The sequence below is a fragment of the Phocoena sinus genome, chromosome 1 (genome assembly GCF_008692025.1).
Source record: "Phocoena sinus isolate mPhoSin1 chromosome 1, mPhoSin1.pri, whole genome shotgun sequence".
NCBI lineage: Eukaryota > Metazoa > Chordata > Mammalia > Artiodactyla > Phocoenidae > Phocoena > Phocoena sinus.
The window spans coordinates 185060371-185075899 of NC_045763.1; the positions used below are offsets into that span (position 1 = coordinate 185060371).

The following is a 15529-nucleotide window of genomic DNA, read 5'->3' on the forward strand; positions in this document are numbered from 1 at the left end:
TGAGTTAAGTGTGTCACGCCCTAAAGCGACAGGTCCAGCTGGAGCTCTAGGACCTGGACCCCGGCGGGCGGGGTCGCTTAGGCCACCTGAGCCCCTTCACCTGCCCTTGTCGGTGCCGGGAGGGGGCGTCACCAGGAGCAGCTCGGGGCGGAGCTCGGGATCCTGACGAGCTGAGTGGTCGCGGCCCGTGTCACACTCTCTGGGCCAGGCTTTGTCTGCGACGCGGAGGTGACGTCGGTCCGGCTCGCAGAGCTGCAGCCTCGGCCCGCAGACTTGCTGCGCTTAGCTTGGGGGCGGCAGTGTGTCCCCCTCCGGCCCGGCCTCGGTTGGGTTTCTGGGGGACAGGCGCGTGGGTGGGGGGAGGGGGCAGGGTGCGCCCAGGGATCTGAGCTCTCTGCTTCCGGGACCAGGCTGCGCTCTGTTTCTGGCCAGACCTAGCTCAGGGGTCCCGCTTCGGCGCAGGGACGCCCCACCTCCGCCCTGCAGACGGCAAGCTGCAAGAAAGCCTACATCTGACCCACACCCAGGTGGCAGTTCCACAGCGACAGGGGTGCAGCTCCTTTAGCCGATCAAACCCGAGAGATGCCTTTGCTATGTCGGGGATGGAGGGCGTGGGGCAGAGGGGGCACAGCGGTGCGGGCACTGCTCCCCAGCGGCCTGGGGCTGCTGGGAGGAGATGGCTGGAGCCCGCGGTTAGGAAGGGTCGCGAAGGAGCATCCAGAACGCGCCTAACATAGTCATCCCAGCGCCCTGCGCTGCCCTCTGCCTGCCACCTCGACGGCGGCTCTGCTCAATGACCCCAGGGCCTGGACGGCGGGCCAGCGGGAGTCCCCCCACCCCGTCTGAGTCTTTCCCTTACGCTCTGCTTTCTGCGGATGGGGGCTTGTGTGTGGCAACCTGGGGAGGCATGGCAGGGAACCTGAGTTTCTGGAGCCCTCCAGGGAGCCCAGGTGAGTATCGGGACCCTCAGGACAGCACAGAGGTGAGCACAGCCAAGCACAGCTAAAGGCTCGTATATATTATCAAAATCTTATGGAAAAACAGATACACAGCTATTTATACAGCAGCAGGTGGGTGTGAGGCAATGTCTGCTTTGGCATCAAACCTTCAGGTCCAGCTGCTGTCTGTCCTCTCCTCATGTCTGGAGCCCACTCCCCCGAGGCTTGCTGCCCCTGCCATGTCCTCTGATTAGCTGGGAGGGGCTTGGGGGTGTCCTCAGCCCCTCCTCCCTCTTCCCTGGGCCCTTGGCCCTCCAGTCTTCCAGGCTTGCCCCACACAGAGAGCCAGCAGCCCAGCGGCCTTGCCCCAAGGGCTCCTCAGAGGCCTGAATCCTGGCCCTAGCGGGGCAGTGGGGCCGGGCGGGTCACATGGTCCCTGGGAGACATCGTTCCTGGATCCTAGGACTTTGGCAGCTTGCCAGCCGCATGGGCCCCAGGCGTGCCGTCTTCTCGGTCACGTGCTGAAAGGACTCTTCTTGTCCAGAAACCTCAGCTCCAGGTATGAGACATTTGTGGAGAGCCTCAGAGACAAGAAAAGGAAAGCAAGGAGAGAAGGCATCCTTCCCGGAGCTGGCCCAGGCCTCCAGCTCTCCCATGGCAGGGCAGGGACGTCCAGGGCAGGTCAGCCGGCGTGGCGGGCGGGGTCTGTGCGGCCCTGGGAAGCGGGGCCTGGGCAGGCGTGGCGTCGCGGATGGCGCCTGCAGCCCGGTCCTACTGCAGCAGCTTGGGCACCTCCACCTGTCCGGGCAGAGCAGAGCCAGTTTAGAGGAGGGAACCCAGCGGGGGCCTCTGGAATCCCTCTCACTTCCTTTCCTGCTGGGCTCACAAAGAGATGACGTGTGGACAGAGGGAGCCCTTCCCCTTTTCTGTGAAAACCGGATGCCATCGAATGACCCTGGAGTTACAGTCGAGGTTGTGCAGTGTCTCAGGAGTGACCATGTAGGGGTGGGGTCAGCCGGGCAGAGGACCGAGACTCTACCACCCAGGGAGGCCGAGCCTTGAGAAGCAGGGTCTCCAGGGACCGAGTGCTTCCCAAAGACCTTTGGGATAAACTGACCTGTAGGGCTTGGCTGGTCCTGAGAGGGAATTAGGAAAACAAAGACCATTTGGGTTTGGGGAATGGGGGGAGGGAGGAAGGGTCTGAAGCTTCTTCTCCGTTTCTGGGAGAAACGGGTTTCACTGCTGGGTGAGGGGCTAAAGGGGGCCCCCCCCCCGAGAGGAAGGCCCGACTCCCTCGCGGGCAAGGCGGGGCGGCCAGCCTGGGGCAGAGGGCGGTGGGATGAGCCAGCCCCCTCCCGGCCCCGCAGCACTGCGGCTCGGCGCACCCACTCACCTTCTTGAGCTGCTTCAGGTTGCTAGAGCGGATGGCGGCCAGCAGCTGGTCCCGGGAGTTCTTCTCCTGGGCGGGGAGGACCTTGTCGCCCATCTTCCGCTGGGTGGCCGGCGAGAGCGAGTTCTTCAGGTTCTCCATGAGGAGCGGTGGGGCCAGGGGCGGCGGCGGGGGCGGGGGCGCGGCCGGGGCGCCCCCTTTCCCCGGGGAGGTCCTGGGAGCGGCCCTGGGGGACGACTGCGGGGAGGGTCTGGGGGAGCCCCGGGCGGGGGCCCCGGCCCGGGGCAGCTCCAGCAGCGCCTCGGCCCCGCGGGCCTCCCGCTCCTGCCGGCGCTCCTGCAGCCGCTTCTGCCGCTGCCGGTCCATGTTGCGGCTGAGCAGGTTGGTGACGGTCATGCGGGGCCCGGCCAGCTCGAAGTGGTAGCCCAGCTTGAGCAGCGTGGTGTTCTCCTTGAGCAGCTTGGCCATCTCCATCTCGGTCTTGCCGCCGCAGATGTGGCGCTGATTGTGGAAGCGGAGCTCCGTCAGCGAGCTGTTCTGCAGGAGGGCGCGGAAGATGGCCAGGATGCCCTTGCCGGTGATGCGGTTGGAGTCCAGGTTCAGGCTGGTGATGGTCTTGTTGGCCTTCAGCATGATGGCGATGGCGAACGCCACGTGGTCGTCCGCCCGCGTGTTGGCCAAGGCGAAGACCTTGACGGCCGTGTTGAACTCCAGCGCCTCGGCGAAGCGCACCAGGATCTCGGTGGTGATGCAGTCCGAGTTGTTCACGTTGAGCTCCGTCACCTCCGGGTCGTTGCTCTTCACCCGCTCCAGGGGCTCGTCAAAGACGCTGGGGGCTGCCTCCTCCTCGGCCTGGGCGGGCCCATCGGCGGGCTCGGCGGGGGCTCCAGGGGCTGATCTCTCTGGCGCCAGGCTCTTGGTCTCTTCACGGGGGGCCTCTGCACGACGGGGCTCCTCTTTTCTGGCCTTCTCGTCCTCTGGCCTGGCACCCCTGTCCCTGCTCCCTCTCTCCACCTCCTGGCCCTCCGTCCGGGCGTCCGTGTCCTTCCTCTGCCCCTTCACCTTCTCGGCCCCCTCTCTCTGGCTTGCTTCCTTCTTCTCCTCTCCCTTCTTTCCCTTGTCTCCGCTTGCACTGCCCTGCTTCTCCTCGTCCTTCCTGGGGGCTGCCGTCCCCTCCTGCGCCCGCCCCTCCTTCCCGGCCTCCTTCTTGTCCACCGCGGCCCTGACCCGGCCCTTCTCGAGGCCCCTGATGAGCTTCTCCTCCTTGGGCCTCTCTGAGCCTTTGCTTTCAGCTTCGTCCTTGTCTCTTGAGAAGCTTTTCTTCAAACCGCCTCTCTTTGGCTCCTTCCCCAGGTCTGAGTCCCGTCTGGGGCCCAGGGGCTTTTTGCTGGCATCTCTGCCCCTTTCCTCTTCCTTCTTGGCATCTGTCTTGGTCTCCACTTGCTTGCCCTCCTAAGAATTCAGGAAAGAAAAATAAACATGAAGAGCTGGCTACAGAGGCAGAGGAATGAGCCTGGGGACAGCATGGGGGTCACTTATGGAGCCGCCTGGAGCCTCCAGACAGCCTCCGTTGAGGACGCCGTGCGGGGGCCTGGGGTCACGTGCAGAGACCAAGCTGACATCGGACTCACAGAATGTCAGGGTCGCGAGGCCCCAAAGGGAATTCCTGGGCAACTGTGGCCCTTCCTCCCCAGAGGATCTCAGACCCTGAAGCGCCCCCCTCTGTCGTGGGTGACTGGGAAGGTGGACCCTGCTGAGCCTTGCTGGAACATCCTTAGAACTGGTCGTGTCTTTGTTTAAAATTTTAGATTTTTGTCCATATTGCTTTCTTCGTGTTAAATTTGATTTTTTACGGTATTCGTTAAAACATTAGTTGTCTTGATCTCTGGGCTGCTGGGCTCCCCTTGCTTCCTGTGCTCCGGGCGGGAGCCTCAGGGCCTTGCCCTGGCTCCCAGCAGTAGGTCAGTGATTCTCAGATCCTGGGGTTTTTACAGCCGAGACCTTTTCAGAGGAAAAAAAAGGTTGGAGGGACCAACAAAGGACTGCTTATGTTTTATTTCATCAGTTAGGAGTATCTGTAAATTCTGTCCACCATCCTCATCTCGTTGAAATAAGAAGGAGTCAACAATAACGAAGGAAGGTAGACGTAACAGAATAAAGGACATACCTTTGCATCAGATATATGTGGCTTTTTGAAAAGTCCACATTAATTCCCTTATTTTTTAGTAAGCACTTTGCTAAGGCCCAGCCCTCTCTGTGAGGAGCCCGGGACCCGCCAGGTCAGCTGACCTCGGGAGAGCTGGACCCATGCTGCAGCGGCGGGGGCCGTGGCGAGGATGCTGTGTTGAACTAGAGGCTGGAGCGTGAATCCTGCACCTTATCCTGAGAGCCAGGGGAGCAGCTGAATTGCCTAAGATGAGATATTAGATTTAACCCTGTCCAACTGTGATAGACCCCAGGGCAGCCGGGACCCCAGGGATGCCCCAATGTCCTTCTGAAGGTTCTTAAAAGGAGGAGGCTGTGGCCCGAGTGGTGGGAGGTGTTCTGTCTCTCAGGAGCCAGGTGGCTGTGGGGACAGAAGCCCACTCGGCCCACGTGGCCCTTCCTCACATATGTCCCGGAGGGAGTGGGGTGCCGGTTGGCCCTATGGAAACAGCGTGCACCTGGACCACAAACACATGCCCTCGGGGACCAGCCCCAGTGTTCATTTAGCTCCGCTGCCAGAATCCCATCAGGCAGCCACGGGGCACGGGGCCTGGTGAGCCAGGGCCTTGCAAGGCACCACTTCCCCCTCCTGCCTCGCAGGCCCAGGTCGGGGCTCGTGGGGCACAGAGCCCTCTCCCACTCACTCCAGCTCCCAGAACCGGGGTGACCCTTCAGAGCACCTTCCAGGGCTGGGCCAGGAGGGGTGGCGACCGTGCCTTGATTCGAAAGGGAGAGAGGAACTTGCAGATAAGAGGCCAGTGAGGGGCCCGGTGGCTCAGCCCTTTTAGGACATTTGTTAAGAACCCACCCACCGTCTGGCCAGGGAGCCCCTCTCCCGCCGGGCTCAGAGTGGTTCCATCACAGATGCCATGCCCTCGAGGAGATGTGGGGGAGCTGGGGCCGTGGCCCACCCCCCAGATGGAGGTCAGGCGCCCGGCCGTGCCCACGGCACACGGTCCTGCTGCCCTCTGCAGAGCTCCCATGCCGCTCGCAGGCCTGGCTTGGAGGGAAACCGGGGATCCAGAGGGATGATAACTTAGCCAGCTTCAGCCAGCGTTCGCGAGAACCCGACTTCAGACCTGTCTCACTGGCGCCCCCGTGGGGCGGGGGGGGGGGGGTGGGTGGGCAAAGGCACCACCCACTGCTGCCCGCAGAACCTGCACGGCCCGCAGAACCTGCACGGCCCGCACGCAGCCTCTCAGGACTGTTTTCCAACATCCTAGCCCTCTCTCTGCCCCCGCGTTGTCTTCACCAGGATTCTCCCCCGACCTCACGCGCTCCCCGCACCGGCTCCTAGTCGGCTGGGCTGGGCCACGTGTCTGCTCTACAGGGGGGGCGCCATCCCTTTAAAAAGAACCTAATGAAAAACAGGCCGGGGGTGGGGGGGTGCGGCGTGGCGCTGAGTAATCATCGTTGCCTCCAAATAGCCAGGAATGAGTGGGGCTGGGGCCGAGAGCTCAGACGTTGCCTTAAAAGGAGAAGCAGCCCAGCGTCGTCCCAGGGCCGGGCTTCCGCGGAGCCGAGCTTCTCGGCACAGAGCACGCTGCCTCCTTGCTTGCGTGACGCGGACGCCAGGCCGACTTCTGCTGCTGGAACTGGGGCTGCATCCTGGTGACCTCTGGGGGTGACTCTGTGTTCCTGTCTCTAGGCCCCTCGACGAAGGGGGTTTAGGTTGAGTTAAACTAGGGACCTCCATGGAGCAAAGGTCTGCAGGCCTCTGGATGACACTAAGCAGAGTTACCTTCTTCCTTTGGGAAAAGCTTTCGGGTCAGGGGCGGCCACAGGCGTGGTTAGGGACTTCCTCGTGGACGCAGGGGAGTGGAAAGGGTGACCTCGGAAAATCTCTAAGGACCTGTGACAGTGGCAGGGACCTGCCGTGAGTCCAGGGTCAGGGTCAGGGAAGGAAGCAGCTCCTGGCCCCCAGCTCCTCCAGGCCTTTTGGCCTCATGACTTTGCTCTGTACCTTCACGTGGTCAGGATCCAGGTGACGCGTCTTTGGCGGGTGTGGACGGCAGGATGCAGTGTCTTTCCCCACCTTGGGCCTTGCACCACTTCCCCGGGAAGTCTCGTCTGATTGGACAGGGGAGAGCATTTCCCACTTCCACTGCCAAAGCAGGAGAGGAAAGGAAGTGCGTGCCTGTCGGGAAGTCCCTAAAAATGAGGACCCCCTCCCGGCCTGGTGTGCTGCACTGAGCCCCCGGCCCAGCGGTGCCCTGCGAGCTCACGCTGACTGCCACCAGGTCCTCTCTGTCCTTCCTGTGACCCATCACCTGAGGAAGAGTAATCCTGGCCCAAGGCATCTGCAAGGAGGGGTCGCAGGCCCCCAGAGGGCAGGTGGAGCCTGGGAAACGCCTCAGAAGGGGAGGGAATGCGGAGCAGACCCGCTAGCCTGGGAGGGGGCGGGGCCGAGGGGCGGAGCCGAGGGGCGGAGCCAAGGGCAGGGGTGTGGCCACCGCCTTGAGTTTAGGTGCAGTTGCTCCTTCCCCACGGCAAGAGCAGGGTGATGCCCACCCAGATGGTTCTGTGTCCCCAGGGCTGCGTGGCGAGGCCCCTGAAGGTCTGTGTCCGGTGCATCCGGGCTGCGGGCAGGGACGCGCTGCCAGCACTCTCTCCCCAGACTTCACTGAAGTTCTGGGGGCGCTGACAGCCTCGAGGGTGTGGAGCGGAGCCCCTTAGAAGACAGCATTTCCCCTGGGCCTTGGCTGGGGCTGCTTCTTTTTCCTCCCTGGTCAAGGTTCCACTTCCCGGGAAAGCATCAGGGGGCGTGTCCTGCTCCCATGCTCAGAGCGCCCCCCCAAACACCTCTCCTTCCTGTCCTGCACCTGCCCTGCCCACCAGCCCCTCCGTGTCTCACAGCCCAGCTCGCACCCCCCTGCTTCTCCCCTGAAGCCGGCTGGCCGAGGGCTGGGGCCCTGGCCCCCACTCTCTCCAGGCACCTGGTGACCTCTGATGTCAGGCACTGCAGCTGTCAGGGCCGTCTGTCTACAAGGGAGGGCAGGGAGGAGACGGCCAGGGGCTGGGGGCGCCCGAAGTTCCCCTGGGATGGCCGCTCCCTTACAGGGCTGGCGGGCGTGAGGGCAGCACAGGGGCAGGGCCAGGGTCCACGGGGGCCTGGAGAGCTCACTCCCTCCAGCCTCCTGCTGCACGGAGGGCCAGCTCTCTCACTGTTTTCCACCAAGAAGAAAGAGTCTAGATTCTCCCAACAAGAAGTTTCAGCAGAGTCCATCAGAGTCCATTGCCTTTGGGGGGAAGCGGTATTCCTGGGGCTGGCAGTCCTGGGAGGGACGGCGGTGCCCGTTTCCCTTGGTGGTTCGCGGGCAGGAGCCTCTCCTGAGGCTTAGGCCAGCTCATTGGACTGAGCTTCAGGTCTGTAACAACTGATCATCCCCTAGAAGGCTACGGTTCCCTCCAGGGCTGTCGGGAAAATTCTGCCTATAGTTGCATGGGCGTTCATTGGCTTTGCAGGCAGCTTGCAGGAAACTGAGACCCAGAGGGTGGCTTGGAGCTGGGGGAGGGGGAGGGGGCACGGAAGGAGGGGGCATAGGACTTTGACACCCCTTGGTTAACATTCCCGGAAACATACTTTTTGGGGTGTTCACGGCTCATACAGACACTCAGCTCCTGCCCATAACTGGTCAGTCCCCTGAGAACGGGGGCTGGGAGTGGAATTCCCATTGCTGGGCTGGGGTCTGGGCCCCTCACTGTGAGGGCAGCACCGTGGCTTCTCGCACTCTCTGAGGCCCAGGACGCTGCTCCCAGCTCTGCAGCTCCCAACACAAGGCCTGCAAGTGGGCAGTGCCTGTCGGGACGACGGCCATGCCAGGCGAGGACATGCTCAGGGCCCTCCGTGCTCCCAGTCTGGAGCCCCACGGGTGGATAAGGTTAGCGCCAGTCTGCACCCGCGAACACAACAAGCTGTGCTGGAGGCTGTGCCCCTCGACCCCCAAAAGAAAGCCTCCTGCCTGCTCAGGACGCCCGGGGACGTGTCGCCCTGAGCCCAGGGGCCAAGGTCAAGAGGTGGAGAGGAGCCACCCGACACCCAGGCTCCAGCCCATCCTGGGGACTGCACACCAGGGACAGCGAGGCACCCACTGTCCTGCCCAGTGAGGAAACCGGTGATTTCCCAGCTTTGGCTGCGTCTGGAGTGGGCACCACGCCCCCCACCCCTGCCGGAACTCTCAGCCCCAGTGCGATGCTCTGCAGGGCTGTCATCGTCCCCATTTCACACAGGAAGAAACTGAAACCCAGGGCCGCACGGCTACCCCCGAGGAGGCTGGGCCTCCAGCTCTGGGGTCTGAACCGTTTCCTCCACAGCCCACCGTCCTGGGTTTCACTGAAACGCTGTGCTGAGGGCTTGGCTTGAGCCGTCCCTCCCGTTACTCCTGACCGTCTGTCCATCCATCCATCCATCCAAGCAGGCAGAGGGAGCTGAGCTCCGGGCTTAGCAAGAGGAGGCTTGGGGACGTGGGGGTGAGGGCCTCACCCGCGATGACCTTCCCTGGTGTCTCATGTCTCACGGGCTGCCTTTCGCTGTCCCTACACGCCTTTATCACGTCGTCAGAGTATCTTGGAAACAAACACGGAAAACCCACCGCCGTTGGACAGTGTGTGGAAGGGGAGCACATGGGCCGGGGGCCAGCGCTAACATTTTCCTGGCTCTGCGGACGGCATATCGGGGGAAGTGAGAGGCTGGAGGTCAAGCTCAGATCTCCTGGGCTCTTCACTGCCCTTCCTGCCATCCGAGGAGTGGGTGCCACCCCCCCTCCAGGAGCTCCTGGCAAAGCACGTGGAGCACACCTGACGTTTGTCCCCTGGGTGCCCGGTCGTTGGCACACACAGAGGGACAGCTCTGCACCAGGCTGGGGGAGGATGCAGGTGACCCCGCGTCCCCCTGGAAAGGCTTGGCCCCTGGGGTGCAGAGAGGGCAGGGTGGGAATCCCTCAGGAGCCTGGGACTGGGGTGGGACGGGCAGCCAGCATTCCCTGGTTCCCCTGGATTTCACGTCCAGGCTGGCAGGAGGGGCCCCGTGGCCTCTGCTAAGGTAGGCTGGTGGGGAAACAGCCTCGTGGGAAAGAAGGTCAAAAAAAGGAAGGCTCCCGCCTGCTCAGGGCACACGGGGACGTGTGCACCTGGGGGGCACTTCTTATTTAGATGCTGAAGGAGTCAGCGTCTGCAACGCCGGGCCTCTACTTCCCCGTGTTGGTTTTCCCACATTACTTGGCACTGACACTGAAATTCAGAGGGCCTGTGTGCTTAACAAGGGCCAGAAATGAAATAGATGGAGGCTTGGAAGTCAGTCCTGAGGACCCTGACCTGCCTTCCCGCCCGGCCCCGGACCTGCAGCCCAGAACCGCTTAGGCAGACCGCTGAGCCGGGTCAGACCGGTGGGGCAGTGTGAGGCCCGGGCTGGGGGAGGATGCAGGTGACCCCGCGTCCCCTGGGAAGACGGCCCAGGCTCTGCCTTCCGGCAGGGCCAGCGGGGGGCACTTCTACGTTCCCCACAGCCTCTCCTGAGGAGGCCAAGCCCCAGCCGGGGCCCAGAGGCCCTCGGGGAGTCTGCTTAGGCTCCCAGCCTCGAGGATGTCCGGAGCTGGGGAGGGAGGTGGGAGCTGAGAGGCATCAAGACAAGCCGGCCAGCACCAGAGCCTGCCCCCCAGGATGGCCCTTGAAGGAAGGCGGTAAACAGGGAGGCGGCCCTGGGGACCAAGGTGGGAGGCTCGGGGCGGGGGCCCCTGACAGCCACTTTTATGGCTTTACTCTCCACCTCTACCGCTTTATCCCAAAGGACGGAGCAGCTGGGGAGAGGCTGCGTTTGCTTTTCCAAACCAGAGACCGGTTACCTTCGGGCCGAGACCTGACCCCCAGGACTGGCACCCATGGGCTAGTTTCCGGCTGCTTCCCCAGCGGTTTCCCTCTGGACCACGACCTGCAACGTGGTCCTTCAGGACAAGGCTGGAGCCCCCCACTGACTACTCAGTTCTCACCCCATCACCACGGACCCTCTTGTTGCTGAGGAAGGTGCGTGGGTGAGAGTGAGATGAGGTCCTGCTAAATGGAGGGGTCACCTGCCGGACAGGGACCCTCGAAAAGCTCGAATTTAGAATTTCTTCCTTTTTAAGGCTAACATCCCATTATATGTGCAGACCGCATCTTGTCTGCGCACTCATCCTCGGATGGACCCTTGGGTTGCTTCTGCCTTTTGGCTGCGTGAACCAGCTGCTGAGCATGGCTGGGCAGGGGTGTGTCTTGAGTCCCCGCTTTCAGTCCTTTTGTAAAAAAATCCTTTTCACATACTTCATTATTTATTTTTAAAAATAGTCCTCAACTTTTAGGTTGTGCATTTCTTTTTCTTTTAAATTAATTATTTACTTATTTATTTATTTGGCTGTGTCGGGTCTTAGTTGTGGCACGTGGGATTTTTGGTTGCGGCGCGTGGGCTCTTTGTTGTGGCGCACAGACTTCTAATTGTGACCTACGGGTTCTAGAGCGCGGGCTCATTAGTTGCAAGGTGTAGGCTTAGCTGCCCCGCGGCATGTGGGATCTTAGTTCCCCGACCAGGGATCGAACTTGCGTCCCCTGCATGGGAAGGCACAGCCTTAAGCACTGGACCGCCAGGGAAGTCCCCTTGCTTTCAATCCTTTTGGGTCTGTACCCAGAAACAGCATCCCTGGAGAGAAACCCAGGTTCTGGCTTCTCTACACCAGCTGCCAGGACTGCTTCACCACCCAACCCTCCTTGTACCGAGTGTGTCAATCACATCCCCACAAAATCCTCAACCGTGGTCACAGCCACCATGCAAGCCCCGGCCTGACTCTCGCCCACTGCATGTCTGTGCTGCTCCGCACCAAGGCTGCTAGACACACCGCCTCCTGAGCCCCAGCTCTGACGGCAGAATGCCCAGGTCCAGCCTTTGCTTTCACGTGAACTTGGGGACCACAGTCCTTCCCGGGCTGTCCAGTGGCTTCAACAAAGTTGCATGAAGCTCTAACAGTGCCCAGCGCACAGGAGCTCCCGGCAAAGTCAGGCGTCCTCATTGAGCGCATGTGCCAATCTACAGCCCCTCCTGCTCTCCTTGCCCCTGACCCGCCCCACCCCCAGTCTCAGCAGACCGCCGCCTCCACGAAAGTCCCCGGAATAAACAGAAACCAACTGCGGGAATCCTCCCTCCTCCTGTCCAGGGCTCCCCTGCCTGGGGCTCTGGCTCCCAGCCCCACGCCCTGCACCTCCACCTCCCAGAACCCTAACCTCTTCCCCTTCCCTGGCCCCCTCCCATCGCCTTGTAAAAGTGCTCACACCTCTCCCAGCACCAGGTCGACCAGATCCTGCCTCAAGCCCACCGCCCCGCCCAGGTGCCCTCTGTCTCTATCCTTTTACCCCAGCCTCCCCCAAAGAGTTCTTTTTAAATCCCTGTTCATCTCTGGATCCAACACAGTTTCGCCTCAACCCCCAACATTCCACGGAAATGTCTCACCCAGATCATCGCTGACCTTGTTGCTAAATCGGATTTAGGTCTTTTATTCCTTATCTTGCTTAGTTGCTTGGAAAACATGTGACACTGTGGACCAGCCCTCGCCTCCCCCCTCGAGCCACCTCCTGGCCCTCTGGCAGCTCCTTCTCAGTCCCCAGGCCGTCCTCCTCTGCCTGCCCCTTAAACGTGGGTCTTTTCAAGGTTTTCGTTGAAGCCTCCTTCATTTGCTCTTTTAGACTCTCCCTGGGTCACCTCGTCCACTCTGATGGCATCAGTTGGGTTCTATGTCCTGGTGTCTCTTGAAGCTGTACTTCCAGGCCAGAACCCCCTACGGAGGTTCGGACCCTAGTAACCAACTGTCTAATGAACATCTCAGCTTACGAGCCCCAATGCACCCCCAAAACTCCTCTTCTCTCCCCGCCACCACACCTGCTCCATCTTGGTGGGTGGGTCCCCAAATCCATCCTGATGAGAAGGGGTGGTGTAGCATGTGGGGGGCGGCGTGGACCCCTCTGCCTCACTCATCCCTGCTCCCCTTCCCAAGAGATTCATCCTCCACACTACCTTCTCCATCCTCACCAATGCTCCTCTGGCCCAGGCCCTGTCACCTCTCACCTGGGTCACTGTAGACCTTCTCACTGGCCTGCTCTCTGCCGGGACACTCTTCCCACCGCAGCATCGGGACCTTTCTGGAGTACAGATCTGCCAACTCACTCCCTTCCCTGAAACCTTCTGGTGGCTCCCCAGTCCCCCAGGGTAAGCCTTGACTCCCAAGACCTCACCCCAACTTGCATTCCTTCCCACCACCCTCACCTTTGCCTTCGCCTTCGAGGGACCCAGACTGCGGGCTTTTGCGACGATGTTCTCACTGCTTGGAAAGCTTTTCCTCCTTTTTCCTGGTAAATTCTTACCCTAATTTTGAACCTTGAGGGATCTTAGCTTAGATCTTTAAATCAGCTGGGATTTATTTTGGAGTATGTTAGGAGGTAGCAATCTAACTTTTTCCCCAAACTTATGTCTGAGTTATGTAATGTCTGGATTACTTTTATGATAAGAAAAAAAAAAGTTGTTGCAGAAAAAGAAAAGGAAAGAAAATTGTCTTTAGATATTTCAGTTTCATAGCAAAAAAAAGGAAAAAAAACAAAAAACCAAAACCCCTCAGGTCAGCAGCAGCTAGGAGGGACGGATAGGGACAGAGATGGGCGTTGATTCCCCATCACGCAGCCCAGCGGCGCTGTGCCAGGACCCACCACGGAGCCTGACCCTTGCCCGGCCTCGTTCCAGCAACTATGAGGTCAGCGCAGTGATAAACATGAGGGCTGCTCAGAGGGCAGGGGGGCTCAGGCGCTGCCTCCCACCCCAGTGTAAACAGTTCATCTTTACCTCCCGGGATGGGGGGTGCTTTGTGAACCCGGGACACGGGGCACTTTCTGCTGGCGTCCAGCGCGAGGCCAGGCTGCCTCTGTGTCCGCTTTGCCCTGTGCGTGGAGGGAGGGAGGCCAGCGTCTTCTGGGAAGCAGGTGACGTGGAGACTCGGTGGTCCAGCCCCTGCACCGAACACCTCACCAAACTCTGCCCCTTGGCAGCTTGAGGTCCTCGAGGGCAAAGACTTCGTGTGAAAGAGACGTGAAGTGCTGACCGGGGCAGGACACCCGCTGGCGGGGACAGGGGAGAGTCTGGGGCCCTTGCCCCCTCCTACGAGCTCCAAAAGCCACTCAAAGAAGGGAGAGGCCTGTCTGCGGCCACCGGCATTTCCCTGCAGGGAAGGGGGCGCCAGGTCAGGGGTGGGTCGCGGCTGCACTGGGCCTGCCCTGGCCAGACCCCCGCGGGCGGTGTGAGGCTGGAAGGAACCACCTCCGGGGCAGAAGGAAGGGTGTCTGGTGGATCTCCTCTGCCCCGAAGGCTCAACGGCAGTGTCTCTGTGGTCCTCAGGGACCTGTCTCTGGCCGCTGGGTCTGGTGACTCAGGGTAGGAAGCTTGTAGCAAACCCCATTTTTGGAGAAACTGGGAAAGCACACGGTAGAAACAAACAAGTCGCTTTGGCCCTCTGCTGTACGCCGGGCTCGGCTGCCCTGAGCGCCTGCAATTCGTCCCAGGCAGACGCAAGCCAGTGAGTCTGGAGAAGGCTGTAAAGGGCCGCTTAGATGTGAGCGTTTGCCTCCTGTCCCTCCTGCCACCCCTGGGACCTCAGTGGGACCCAGGGAGTGAGATGAGCAGTTTAATAATTTTTAAGTAGCTTGTCTCAATTTTAGTGCTTATAATTATTATAAGAGATCGTTTCCTTCAATTTTAACATTGCTTTGTCCCAGTTATCCAGGGTTCATATTCCAACTTTCTGTGGCGACTCGATTTTACATAGTATTTTGAAAGGTAATTGTAACGTCCCTGGGTCCCACTGAGGTCCCGGGGTGGCAGGAGGGACACGCCGTCCTCTTGCCCAGCTGTGAGAGGGGGCCTGGCTCTCCCACAGCTCCTCCCGCCTGTTCTGGACAGAGGCCTGGACTCTGCTCTGCCCCAGGCCCCGAGCTCGGCTTCAGGCTTCAAGTCACCATCTTGAAAGGCTTAATTCCTGGACAAGGGGCCTCACACTTCAGTTCTGCACTGGGTCCAGATGATTCTGGAGCCAGTGTCAGGCCGAATAGGGAAAGAGGAGGGAGGATGCAGTGGCAGGCGCCGCGTCCCCGGAGCGGACCTGAGACGGTAGCCCCACCTCCCTGCTCCCTCACCTGCCTTCCTGACACCTCAGCACCCTCGGCACCGCTGTGCTGGGGCCAAGCTGGTCCCCTGCCCGCCTCACTGCCCTCTCCAAGCCACCTGCACCTGCAGCCGGGGCCATCTCTCGGAAATGTCACCTGGTCAGTGGGGCCAGGCTTTTGGGATGAGCCCCAGACCCCTGAGCAGGCCCACAGGTCCTCGTGACGTGGCCGCTGCCCGCGGCTGCGCCCCGCCCCCTCCTGCCCGCACTCCGGTCACCGTGCAGGACACACGGCCTGGCTGCCTTCGAGGTGCTGTTCATGCCGCCCAGTGTCCTGTCCTCCCCCTGCCTGCCTTACTGTCCTCCTCCCCCTAACTTCTCCTCCTCTGCCTCATTCTTCTTTTTTTTTAATTAAAAAAATTTTTTAATATTTATTTTTATTTATCTGGCTGCATCAGGTCTCAGTTGCAACACTCGGGATCTTTGTTGCGGCACACGGCCTCTTTTGTTGTGGCACGCGGGCTCAGTAGTTACGGCACGTGGGATCTTAGTTCCCTGACCAGGGATGGAACCCGCGCCCCCTGCATTGCAAGGTGGATTCTTAACCACTGGACCGCCAGGGAAGTCCCCTCCTCCTTCTTTTTAACTTTGTATTTGGGGAAACTTCAACGGTTCATATAACTAGAGCATAATGACCTCCTGGCAGCTCAGTCATCCCTGTCTGCCCACCTGTGTTTCTCTCACCCTCACATTATTTCAGGGCAAATCCCAGGTATATCGCTTCATGCACAAACAAATCAGTGTGTATCTCTAAAAGACGGCAACTTTTGAGA

At 60.7% G+C, this 15529-nt stretch overlaps 1 protein-coding gene across 1 annotated transcript in view; it reads right to left on the reverse strand.

The window, feature by feature from the left end:
- Positions 1-997: 997 nt before the first annotated feature.
- The window catches only part of LMOD1 (leiomodin 1), a 32504-nt gene continuing 17972 nt past the window's right edge, over positions 998-15529 (reverse strand). Inside the window, exons 2-3 of the mRNA XM_032634095.1 lie at positions 2332-3780; positions 998-1736 (exon numbers count right to left, since the gene is read on the reverse strand). Coding sequence (XP_032489986.1) covers positions 1710-1736; positions 2332-3780 — 1476 coding nt within the window. The 3' untranslated portion in view covers positions 998-1709. The remainder of the gene's footprint in view (positions 1737-2331; positions 3781-15529) is intronic.